General features: G+C 42.6%; 1 protein-coding gene across 1 annotated transcript in view; it reads left to right on the top strand.

Annotated features, from left to right (window-relative positions):
- TSFM (Ts translation elongation factor, mitochondrial) overlaps positions 1-12,011 on the top strand; it is a 33,657-nt gene extending 21,646 nt beyond the window's left edge. The window contains exons 5-6 of the mRNA XM_040425936.1: positions 9,938-10,016; positions 11,295-12,011. Of these exons, the coding sequence (XP_040281870.1) occupies positions 9,938-10,016; positions 11,295-11,719 (504 nt within the window). The 3' untranslated portion in view covers positions 11,720-12,011. The remainder of the gene's footprint in view (positions 1-9,937; positions 10,017-11,294) is intronic.
- Positions 12,012-13,089: the final 1,078 nt, after the last annotated feature.

Genomic DNA, 13,089 nt, shown 5'->3' with positions numbered 1-13,089 from the left:
AACCTTTACTCAGCGTACCCCAGATGCGCAGCACCTGCCGTTTAACCCTTTCCCAACATGAGCTGTACATGTATGACTGATGTCGGGACTTTAAAGATGGCGCCCACTCAGCAGTAGAGCGAGTGCCAGAGTCGCCAGGTGCCTGCTGTTTCACACAGCAGACACCTGGGGCTAATGTTTATGTGATCAAATGTGACCACGGCGTCTGAAAGGTAAAAAAAAACTGAAAGTGTGCGATTTCCGGGCAGGAACGCCTTCCCCCTCGCTCAGACTGGGGATGACGTTAGTAGTAATAGGCCAGAGCTATTTCTAGGTCTATTATTGGTATATTCCAATGCTTGTGGCAGCACTGCATTGGACTATACAGATTTTTGTATTCAGCAATGGATGAAATTCCATTACTGAGTAGAAAAGGCAATCTAATGATTGCATGTTGGGGTCCCTTTGGGGGGCCTAAAATAAGTAAAAAGAAAAAATATTTTAAAAAAAATTAAAATAGCCCACCTTTCCCCAAAATAAAAATAAATGAACAATAAAAAAATAAGCCCTCATAAGGCTATGTGAAAAAAAAAAAAAGTTATGGCTACTGGAAGGCAGGAAGTGAAAAATACAAACAGAAAATCGCAAGGTCAGGAAGCGGTTAAGAACATGTTGAGATTATCCTTTGAATCTTTCAGTCACAATGTGAACTGTGTGATACAAGGACAGAGCTGGTAACTCACATATTCTTCACTATGTAACACACAGGAATATAGAGCATGTTTCTTCTGTTGCCTCTTTTTTTTCCTCATTTTACTGTGTTCATCCTATTTAAGGGGTGTCCCACAAATCAAAAATGATAAAATATCAGGAGTAATGCGCACCATTATTTCATGAATGCAAAAAACACTGCCCTCTAGTGTCGTTTTCACCCTTTTAACTTCTCTACTCGATGCTCTGTATCTCTGGTCTCTTCATTCGGTGGGTGGGCAGCAGTCAAGCAGCTGCATCTTCCAGGAGTGCATTGTTAACCCCTTTATCCCCTGCATATAAAATCATCTTTAACACACAGTCCCAGCAATTCCACTAATAAATAGCTCTATAGTATGTAATGTCCCCACAATTTCCTCCTCCACTGTCTAGAGAGAGATAAAGCTATATATTTCTGTGTATTTAGAAGAAGGGATAAATGAATTAACGGTGCCTGGGCCGCTTCACTATGAGATCACTGAGGAGGAAGATAGCAGGGAACTACTGAGCTTGTTAGTCCACCTCTGAATGCAGGAGAGGGTGGAGTAGAATGAGAAACAGCAGGGGGCGCTACCAGTGAGGAAAATGTACATACAAAATGTGATAATATTTATTGAGAAACATAAGATACAAGTCACGCGAAATTGGGGAACCACGGTTTGAGGGCAGACTTCTGTGTTGAAAATATGCTCTGCCAATTTGGAAAATTTTGTCCGAAACATTTGTGCATGACATGATTGGGCGAATCCGGCCGATCGTTAGCCATTTTACACAAGCTCAGGAAGTACGTTTATTTTAAAGCTGACTTTCTGATTGGCCAGTTTAGTTTCTCCTATTGCTGGTGCGATTGTACGAATGAGCCAACTGAAGACTGATTGATTGGCCGCGTTACTGGCGATCATTACCGTATCTCATGTGTATGGCTGGCTTTATTCATTTAGGTCACTTTAACATGAGCCTTTGACGTCCTTCTCTGCTCCGTTTATGATTTCTGGTCAACTGACATTAAACCGTAGATTTGTATAGCTCTGCTTCTCAATGTTTTCTGATGAAAAGCAATGAAGAAAATGTTCCCATTTACTTTGTGGGACTGAAATTGTGGTAAAACATGGCGGGTAACTGAATGACCGCAACGTGACATATGTTTTGCCATTTTGTAGGAGAAAAGATGCTCTAGAATACAATAGAGTGTACAGGAACAAGAGATGCTCTAGAATACAATAGAGTGTACAGGAACAAGAGATGCTCTAGAATACAATAGAGTGTACAGGAACAAGAGATGCTCTAGAATACAATAGAGTGTACAGGAAGAAGAGATGCTCTAGAATACAATAGAGTGTACAGGAAGAAGAGATGCTCTAGAATACAATGGAGTGTACAGGAAGAAGAGATGCTCTAGAATACAATAGAGTGTACAGGAAGAAGAGATGCTCTAGAATACAATAGAGTGTACAGGAAGAAGAGATGCTCTAGAATACAATAGAGTGTACAGGAAGAAGAGATGCTCTAGAATACAATAGAGTGTACAGGAAGAAGAGATGCTCTAGAATACAATAGAGTGTACAGGAAGAAGAGATGCTCTAGAATACAATAGAGTGTACAGGAAGAAGAGATGCTCTAGAATACAATAGAGTGTACAGGAAGAAGAGATGCTCTAGAATACAATAGAGTGTACAGGAAGAAGAGATGCTCTAGAATACAATAGAATATACAATGAGAAGAGATGCTCTAGAATACAATAGAGTGTACAGGAAGAAGAGATGCTCTAGAATACAAGAGTGTACAGGAAGAAGAGATGCTCTAGAATACAATAGAGTGTACAGGAAGAAGAGATGCTCTAGAACTGGGGTACTCAACTACATTTTGTAAAGGTCCACATACCTGATTCTGCTGTAGGACGAGGGTCCGAGCTGCAAAAAAAAAAAAAAATGTAGGCAGGGACAATACCAGTGGCGTGTAGCACTGCATAATTTTTTTCTTTTTTTACAGTAAGCCACACCTCTAAGTCCACCTAATTTCCTTTCTGACGACCAAACAGTAAGAATGTCCTTTCAGAGCCCCCTAACAATAATGATGCCCCTTAGACAGTATGATTTCCTTTTAGTGCTCCACAAAGTATGGCACCCCTAAGTGTCCCATCACAGAAGGGTGATCTGTTAGGTGCCCTCACACAGAATGATGTACTCTTAAAGCTCCCCTTATATGCCCCCACACAGTATGATGCCTCCTTTAGTAGACTCCACACAATATAATGCCCCGTTAAGTGGCCCCCACACAGTGCTGCTCCCTCAATACTGTCCCCCTCATAGATTATGCTCCTCCTAATTGTACACCCTTTAGTGTCCCTCCTCACCCAGTTATGCTCCCTTTAGTAAACCTCCACAGAGTTATGCACCTTTAGACACCCTCCCACAAAGTTATGCCCCCACAGTGCTGCCCCTTCAAGTGCCTCTACACCTAGCGATGCCCCTTTAGGTGGCTCCTCAAACACAGTGATGGCCCCCTCATAGATTATGTTCCCCTTGATGCCCCCCCCCACACAGTTATGCCCTCTTTAGTGCCCTCTCTCAGGTATGTCACCTTGGGTCGACCCCACCCAGTTATGCCAACTTAGATGTTCCCACACACAGTTATTCCCCCTTTGTGCCCCCGCAAACAGTTATTGCCCCTTTCATTGGACCCCAACAGAGTTATTTACCTTTAGACACCCTCCCACAAAGTTATGTCCCCACAGTGCTGTCCCCTCATGTGCCTCCACACATAGTGATGCTCTTTTAGGTGGCCCCCAAACACAGAGGCCCCCCCTTATGGATTATGGCCCCCCACACAATCTATTCACCTTTAGTGGCCCCTCACACAGTTATCCCTTTAGTGGCACCCAAATCGTTATGCCACCTTAGATGTCCCCCTCAAAGGGTCATGCCCCCTTAGATGCTCCCCCGCACACAGTTAAGTCCCCTTTACTGGCCCCTTCAGGGTTATGTGGTGCCTTCGGTGTAAAAACTCACCTATCCCACGTTCCTCCGACAAGCAGCCGCTCCGCTCTGTGCTTTACTGTCTGAGGGCAGCAGGCGTGATGATGTCAGTACATCGTGCCTGCATGAGCTGGACTGCTGCCAGCACAAAATGGTGAATCTGGGGGCTGACTGCTCCCTGCTTCACCATTCTATTCAAGTGGATCTGTGTCCTAACGACATAGATTCAGTTGAATGCGTGACATGCAGGGGTCCGCACAGCTGGCAACCGTGGTCCACCAGCTGAGTACCCCTGCTCTAGAATATAATACAGGAAGAAGAGATGCTCTAGAGTATAATAGAATATACAGGAAGAAGAGATGCTCTAGAATACAATAGAGTGTACAGGAAGAATGCTCTCCATTCAGAATGCATTAGGATTGAAACCGATCAGTTCTTTTCCAAAATTGAGCCCCTAGGACGGAACTCAATACCAGAAAAGAATAACGCTAGTGTGAAAGTACCCTAAGGGTGTATAAATTCCTACCTCCTCTCAGTTGGAGTTCCTGAGAGTATGTGATAAGGTGAGTTTCACATTGCCATTGTTGCTTTGGTGCTATCCCGGTGGGTTGGTGGGGCCCAGTGCCAGGGTGGCTTTGCCAGACAGCGGGGGCGCTGTTTGACTGTTGGGTCCCGCTGGTGCGGTGCTGTTGCGTCGGTGGTCGCCGTGCAGCGTTGCGCCAAATTTAGAGTAGGTTCCCATTCAAAGAGGCAACCTTGTCGTGGTGAGTGGGCCTATGCTTTTTTTATCAAATTGTATACTAATGCCTCATGTACAGCATGCAGCATAGGGGTCGGTATATGATAAATTGCACTGAGAAGTGATGTTAATTATGCTGAGAAGCAGTTATTAGATAAAAGCATAGTATTGGGGATGTGCGATCCAGTTTCACTCTTATATTTTACACAATATAACTAAACTTTTCTCCATTTGATATATGTATATAGAATCTTTCTTCTTTATTCCTGGTGTCAGCACTCCTCCCATTCGGCACAGGTGATTTTAATTAGCAGGAGTATATGAGTGTGAATGGACCTGCCAGCTCTCAGTTGGAGTTCGTGATAGCTTAGGACATGTTGTGTTAGACAACTGTTCAGATGGCGCAGTGCGGTGTGGTGGCCTTTTTCTACATGGTGCGTTGCTGCGCGGCGGCCATTGTTGTGGTGGTGGTGGGTAGGTGAGGCCCAGTGCCGGGGTGGCATTCCCAGGCAGCAGGGGTGCTGGGTCCTGCCGTCTGCTGGTGCGATGCTGTGGCGCTGGTGGTCGCCGCGCTGTGCCGCGACAAATTTGGAGGTCGACGCGCTGCTCCAAGTTTAAAGTAGGTCCCACTCAAAGAGGCAACCTTGATATGGTGAATGGGCTTATGCCTTTTGATCAAAATGTACACTAATGCCTCTTGTACAGCATGCAGTATGGGGGGCTGTACACGGAATATCGCGCTGAGAAGCGAGGTTAATTAGATCAAAGCATAGCTCGTGGATGTGCGATCCAGTTCAGTTTTTCTCCATTTGATATATAACTAAACTAAAAACACACAAACTGGCGAATTTATCATGTCTTCTACTGAGCACGTTGACAGGGCAGGGACCAGTGGTCTTAGAAAAACATGAGCCAGACTGTAATGTTTTTGTTTTTTGGTACCACAATGACTTCCTGTGTGGAATTGTCCCATGAACACCATTCTTGTTCAGTGCACACGTGAACAGAGGTTTTTGCCGTTTGCAGAGTTTTCTGTAGGCTTTTTGCTCTTTCTCCCCTGCTTTTTTTCATTATTGCCTGTTGTGGCCTTGAACTGATCTTAACAGGGCCCCCACTCCTAGGGAGAGTAGCAACAGTCCTGGATTTCCTCAATGTAGTACATAATGCTTGAATGAATAGAGCAACCCTCCATTTAATCACAGGAATCGGGACTTATTGTTAGGATGGGTAGGGGTCCCAGTGGTGAGACTCCCACTGATCAGATGCTTATCCCCTATCCTGTGCATTAGGAATACGTTTTAACACACCTTTTTTACGGCGGTCAATAAGGGGCCTTAGACTGGGCTGCCGCCTTTTTACGGCAGTCCTGTCTAAGCGCTGCACGTGTCTCAGCTGTCACATGAGAGACAGCCTCCTGCTTCAACTGCCTGGACCGGCAGAAGCACAGATCTGAACCATTTAACCCCTTAGATGCCGTGGTTAATAGCGACTGTTCATCTAAGCAGTGTACAGAGGGAGCAGACTTCCCCAGTCTCCCATCGGCATCCCGCAAATGACATCATGGGAAGCCGATGTCTCTGCACGGCAGTCTGAAGACCCCAGCGCTGCCTAGCAGGCCGTGCCTCTCTGTCGCAGCCTCCTGATTACTGTCAGTATAGCACTGACAGTATAATTATCTAGTATTGCATAAGCAGTACAAGAGAATTATAGTAGCGATCAAAAGATCCCCTTTTAAAGTCCCCTTGTGCATCTGTTTTAAATGGTTAAAAAAAAGTTTGGTTAAAAAAATCTTTTTTTTTTTTTTTTGAGTCACTTTCTCTAAACTTTTGCGACTTCTAGCATTTTTTACACCACTCCAGTTTTGAAAAGTGTGTGGGAAAGTGGGCCTGGTTTTACTATGTTAACCACTTCCCATCTGGGCCCTTTGCCCCCTTCCTGACCAGGCCAAATTTTGCAAAACGGACATATCTCACTTTATGTGGTAATAACTTTGGAACGCCTTTATTTATCCAAGTCATTCAGAGATTGTTTTCTCGTGACACATTGTACTTCAAAAAATCCCAAATTTACCCAAAAATTTAAAAAAATCGCAATTTTCTAAATTTCAATTTCTCTGCTTTTAAAACAGAAAGTGATACCTCATAAAATATTTATTATTTAACATTCCCCATATGTCTACTTTATGTTGGCATCATTTTGGAAATGTCATTTTATTTTTTTAGGACGTTAGAAGGCTTAGAAGTTTAGAAGCAATTCTTCAAATTTTTAAGAAAATTGCCAAAACCCACTTTATAAGGACCAGTTCAGGTCTGAAGTCACTTTGTGGGGCCTACATAGTGGATACCCCCATAAATGACCCCATTGTAGAAACTACACCCCTCAAGGTATTCAAAACCGATTTTACAAACTTTGTTAACCCTTTAGGCGTTCCACAAGAATTAAAGGAAAATGGAGATCAAATTTTTAAATTTCACTTTTTTGGCAGATTTTCCATTTTAATCAATTTTTTTCTCTAACACATCGATGGTTAACAGCCAAACAAAACTCAATATTTATTACCCAGATTCTGCGGTTTACAGAAACACCCCACATGTGGTCGTAAACTGCTGTATGGGCACACGGCAGGGCGCAGAAGGAAAGGAACTCCACATGGTTTTTAGATGCCATGTCCCATTTGAAGCCCCCTGATGCACCCTTACAGTAGAAACTCCCAAGAAGTGACCCCATTTTGGAAACTAGGGGATAAGGTGCCAGTTTTATTAGTACTATTTTTGGGTACATATGATTTTTTGATCATTCAATATAACACTTTATGGGGCAAGGTGACCAAAAAATTGGTTGTTTTAGCACAGTTTCTATTTATTTATTTTTACAGCGTTCACCTTAGGTGTTCAGTCAAGTGACATTTTTATAGAGCAGATTGTTACGGACGTGGCGATACCTAATATGTATACTTTTTCTCATTTATTAAAGTTTTACACAATAATAGCATTTTTGAAACCAAAAAATTATGTTTTAATGTGTCCATGTTCTGAGAGCTATAGTTTTTTTATTTTTTGAGAGATTTTCTTATGTAGGGGCTCATTTTTTGCGGGATGAGGTGACTGTTTTATTGGTACCATTTTGTGGGACATACGCGTTTTTGATCACTTGGTGTTGCACCTTTTGTGATGCAAGGTGACAAAAATTGCTTGTTTTGACAGTTTTTTTTTTTTTTTTTTTACGGTGTTCACCCGAGGGGTTAGGTCATGTGATATTTTTATAGAGCTGGTTTTTACGGACGCGGCAATACCTAATATGTATACTTTTTTTTATTTGTTTCACTTTAACACAATAATAGCATTTTTGAAACCAAAAAAATTATGTTTTAGTGTCTCCATGTTCTAAGAGCTATAGTTTTTTTATTTTTTGAGAGATTTTCTTATGTAGGGGCTCATTTTTTGCGGGATGAGGTGACAGTTTTATTGGTACCATTTTGTGGGACATACGCGTTTTTGATCACTTGGTGTTGCACCTTTTGTGATGCAAGGTGACAAAAATTGCTTGTTTTGACACAGTTTTTTTTATTTATTTTTTACGGTGTTCATCTGATGGGTTAGGTCATGTGATATTTTTATAGAGCTGGTTTTTACGGACGCGGCAATACTAAATATGTCTATTTTACTTTATTTTTTCTATTTTAATATTTTTTTTTTTATTCCTAACTTGGGAACTTTTTTTTTTTTTACATGTGAAACTTTATTTTATTTTATTTTTTCAACCCTTTATTTTTTTTATTTTTTTTTACACTTTTCATCCCCCATAAGGTCATACAAGACCTCTGGGGGACATTTGCTTCACTTTTTCTTTTTTTTTTCACAGTTGATTTCTCCTGTAACTGGGGCTGAGATAGTAGCCCCAGTTACAGGACAAATGCACCCCTATAGAGGCTGTACAGCAGCAATCCTGCGCTGTACAGCCTCAGTGCAGGGCTGATCGAGGTCTCTGAGAGACCTCACACAGCCCCTGCACTCTCCGGTCCCGGCGGTCACATGACCGCCGGGCCGGAACAGGAAGCGCACAGCGCTTCCTGCTCTGCAGACACAGCGCTCGGTGAGCGCTGTGTCTGCAGCGATCGTGAAGGCAGGGACACCTGGGCACTGTCCCTGCCTTGTCTTAGGGTTGCCCTGCTGTCACTGACAGCGGGCAACCCGATCAGCAGCTGCACGATTAGCGTGCAGCTGCTATTTCTGACAGGACGTTTTAAAACGTGCTGTCAGAAATAGACGTCCACCCATAGGACGTTTATATCCTATGGGCGGACGTGAGGCGGTTAAAAGGCTATTCCAATCAGAGACAATGGGGGCATATCGCTAGGATATGTCCCCATTCACTGATAGGTGCGGGTCCGAGAATGGCTCGACTATTTTTGGCAGCCCCATAGAAATGAATGAAGGGCGGCTGCACAGTGCGCCCTCCACAACTTTGCAGGCCCCGTTCTTGTTGTAGGTGCGAACCCACACCTATCAGACAATGGAGGCATATCCTAGAGATATGCCCAATTGTCTGAGATGGGAAAACTCCTTTTAAGGAGTTTCAATCCACATTTATCACTGGGACGTTTTATAAAAAAGTGTTAAAGTCTTTAAAGGCTATGTACACTATGTTGGGGGGGGGGGGGCATACTGGGCCACCAGTGAAGATAATTAATGTTTAATACAGATACAGAAGGCGGGTGGCAGCGGCATAATCACATAGCCGACACCCGACCTCTATGACGGGGATCTGCGATCAGCGGCCGTTAACCCCTGAGGTGCCGCACCTGAGGGGTTAACTGCCACTGATCGCAGCTCCCTGTCATAGAGGCGGGATGCCGGCTATGTGATTCTACAGTATCGGTAAAAGGCAAATCCCGGTATCGAATCGATACTGGTACAAAAGTATCGATAATTCGATACCCAGTGCAACCCTAGACAGAACAGCTCGATATTTTTTAATAAAGTCCAATTGAAAAAAAAATTTTTTGCCAAAAATGAGTAACGTGCAATCCTAAAAAATTTTTTGCCTCCGAAGATGTACACAACCTTTAAGTCAGTCCAATAGCGGGAATGTGCAAAAACCTGCAGTAGGATTTCTAGACAAGTTTTAGATTTACAGATTCTCCAAATTTATCAAACAATGTACGACCTTTGATAAAATGAGCACAAAGTGCACCAATACAGACTCAAGTAAACTGACTTCAGATAATACCCTCATGATAAATACCCCTCATGTCAGTCTATAGTTGCAACTTCAATAAAAATCAGCAACCAGTGCAACAGTCCAGGTAATTCCAGTGTCCCCTTGTGCACGAAGCATGGCTTACTGAAAGATGCAGTTGCAATACCATGGGTATAATGTCTTTTCAGGGGAAAGGATTGTCCCCGATCCAGTGGTATGTAGCCTTTTTGGTAGTGCAGTTGTTTTTTTACACCTCTCCTTACATTGATTTTTCACTGTGTTTTTATTATTCCAGTGTTTCCTGCCGGGTGAGGAGATTTTGCAAATGAAGTCAGAGGAATTGTCTCTCAAAGATCTTCTTGCAATGACAATAGGTATGTATAATATACTTTTAGATCATGGGCAGATCGGTAAGGGTCTAACCACTGGTACCCCCACGATCAGCTGTTTCGGCCACCCACTGTACAGAGCCGGTGATGGTAAGGGCCACAGTTCTAGTGATAAACTTATTATTATCAATTATAAAGCACAAGGACCCCAGAAGCAGGTAGATGGTTTTATGCTACACACATACATATACAGACAAGTAAATGAATATAAGACCAATAGCTTTAGAAATCCATAATGTACAAACTGCCCGTCGTGACCTAAAACCTATATAAAATCAAATGCAAAGATGGTGATAAGGGTTTCATGCCCCAGTATTAGAGAACTGTGCACGTCCAAAAGGGCCAAGCTGTAATGCACAATAATTACTGTTCATAGTGGGGAAAAGGTTACAAAAAGATGTCGATGAATAATCCGCTGTACTAGTATCACTATCAAACATGATACCAACCTGGTTACGCACCATTGCTGGCTGCTTTTTCAAGGGGTGCGCGCAGCTCTCGGTAAAATTGCTGTATCAAACCCAGACCACCATCTTTGTGTTTGCATTTATATGTATTTTATGGTGTGATGGTAAAACATTATTATTGTAAGAGAAAAACTTGTATGTCCCTGCCCCATTAAACATTTAATTGATAAAAAGGGAAACTCTTATCATATTTTGAGCAGATTTTTAAAGGTGGTTTGTGGTACTTAGATACTGATGACTTCTCAGGATAGGAGATCAATATCAGATCGGTGGGGGTCTGACTTCCAGCTGCTTCGGGAACGATACAATAGACAAAAGGCTTTGTACACTTTGTAGTTTCTGGCACTGGCATACCACAGCTGGCCTCCCATTTACTTGAAAGGGAGCTGAGTGCAGTACCCCGACACGGCCACTAGACTGTGGGTAGAACCATGTGCTTCCAGTTCTGTGCACTGCATTGTTTCTGGCGCCGTTGGTTGCCTTAAACAGCTGATTGGTGGGGCTGTGGGATGTCTGACCCCATCAGTCAGATATTGATGGCCAATCAATCAGGAAAGGTCATTAATATCTAAGTAGTGGAAAACCCCTTTAGGTCTATGGCGAGTAAGTTAAAATCCTGATGGGATACAATTACTGTTAATGTAGTATATAACACAGTATTGCTATCATTATCAAATTTCTGTGATTTCCCAATTCTAGATTAATTTGCTTTAAAGTCGCTCATTATTTCAGCTTTATTCTGTCTCCACATTTTATACCTTTTTATATTTCTACTTTTTCTCTTTTTGTCTCGAAGGAAAACTTGGAGAAAACATGTTAATGAGAAGGGCTGCATGGGTCATGGTCTCCCCTGACATGTTTATCGGGTCATACATGCATGGCGCTTTGCAAGCAGACCTGCCGTCCTTGACTAACATGTCATTTGGCAAATATGGGTCATTGGTTGTATGTAGAAAGACTGATGAAAGTTCTACAAGCAACATTACTGAATTTGGTCGTAGGCTGGGCCAGCATGTCGTTGGCATGAATCCCTTGTCAGTGGGGTCTATAGAGGATGAATCCGCTGGAGATGCAGAAACCAGAATGTTGGCCCAGCCTTTCCTGCTGGAGCCCGGCCTGACTGTAGGACAGTATCTCCAGCCACATGGAATACAAGTGTTGGATTTTGTGCGCTTTGAATGTGGAGAGGAACCACAGTCTTCAGAAGCCAGTCAGCCTTAATGAGTCATCCTAAACCAGTGATGGCTAACCTCTGGCACTCCAGCTGTGGTGAAAATATGACTCCCAGCATGCTCCATTCATTTCTATGGAGTTCTAAAAACAGCCAAGCAAGAGTGCATGCTGGGAGTCGTAGTTTTACCACAGTTGGAGTGCCGGAGGTTAGCCATCACGGTTCTAAACCATTCCAGCCCCAGTGTTTTCAGCTGAAATAAACTTTACATTGACAAAATTAATATTGTACAATTGGTGTTTCTACTTGAACAAAAATGTATATTACATTGAAAGTATCCAAGATCGTGTTTATTTTATAGTATGCATGACAGACTATAAAAAAAAAAAAAGATTTAAACATGGAAGCTAATCATAGGGAGCCCAACTACTGATGACAATAATGGGGGTCCTGTGCACCTGTATGAATGAAGCTGCAGTCCCATATAGAATGAATGTAGCAGCAACACACATGCTACTGCCTCTACAGTAGAAACCCCAAAGAAGTTAACCCTATTTTGGAAACACTCCCCATGGATTTTTTAAACAGGTGTATTTTGGCGCCACAAGTTTTTCATAGAAACACTTGGCTGTAAAAATGAAAAATTACATATTTGAAAATGTTGATTTAGGCCCAAATTTTTTATTTTCACAAGGCATAACAGGAGAAATAGCATGCCACTTTGTTACCCTGAATATGGCAACACCACATAAGCGGTCATAAACTGCTGTATGGGCACATAGCAGGGCTTAGAACGGAAGGAGCACAATATGGCTTTTGGATGGCAGATTTTACTGGAAAACATTTCTGGTGCCATACTGCATTTGTAGAGAAATGTGTTACCCATTTTCTCCTGAATATGACAACACCCCGTATGTGGTCGTAAAAGTGCCATCGCAGGGTTTAGAAGGGAAGAAGCGCCATGTGCATTTGAGGCCCAGTTTGGTGATTTAGGCAAATTTCACTTGTGTTTTTGCTGGATCCGTCATGGATCAGCAAAAACGCTTCCGTTAGGATAATACAACTGGCTGCATCCGTTATGAACGAATCTAGTTGTATTATCTCTAAAATAGCCATGACGGATCCGGCAATAAAACCATTGTAAGTCAATGGGTGCCGAGTCCATTTTCTTTTGTGTCCTTATACTATGAACAGTTATAAGCACGGTGTTCTAGTGGTGACAGATAATCAGTTCTCGCCTCTCCTGTGTTCTCTGCTGTCCTTATACTATAATCAGTGATAAGCAGGGTGTTCTAGTGGTGACAGATAATCAGTTCTCACCTCTCCTGTGTTCTCTGCTGTCCTTATACTATGAGCAGTGATACGCAGGTTGTTCTAGTGGTGATAGATAATTTAGTTATAAATTCTCCTGTCATACTAT

This window comes from Bufo bufo, chromosome 3, assembly GCF_905171765.1.
Source record: "Bufo bufo chromosome 3, aBufBuf1.1, whole genome shotgun sequence".
Taxonomy (NCBI): domain Eukaryota; kingdom Metazoa; phylum Chordata; class Amphibia; order Anura; family Bufonidae; genus Bufo; species Bufo bufo.
The sequence above is the reverse complement of the archived record's forward strand: the minus strand, read 5'-3'. Positions and strand labels throughout refer to the sequence as shown.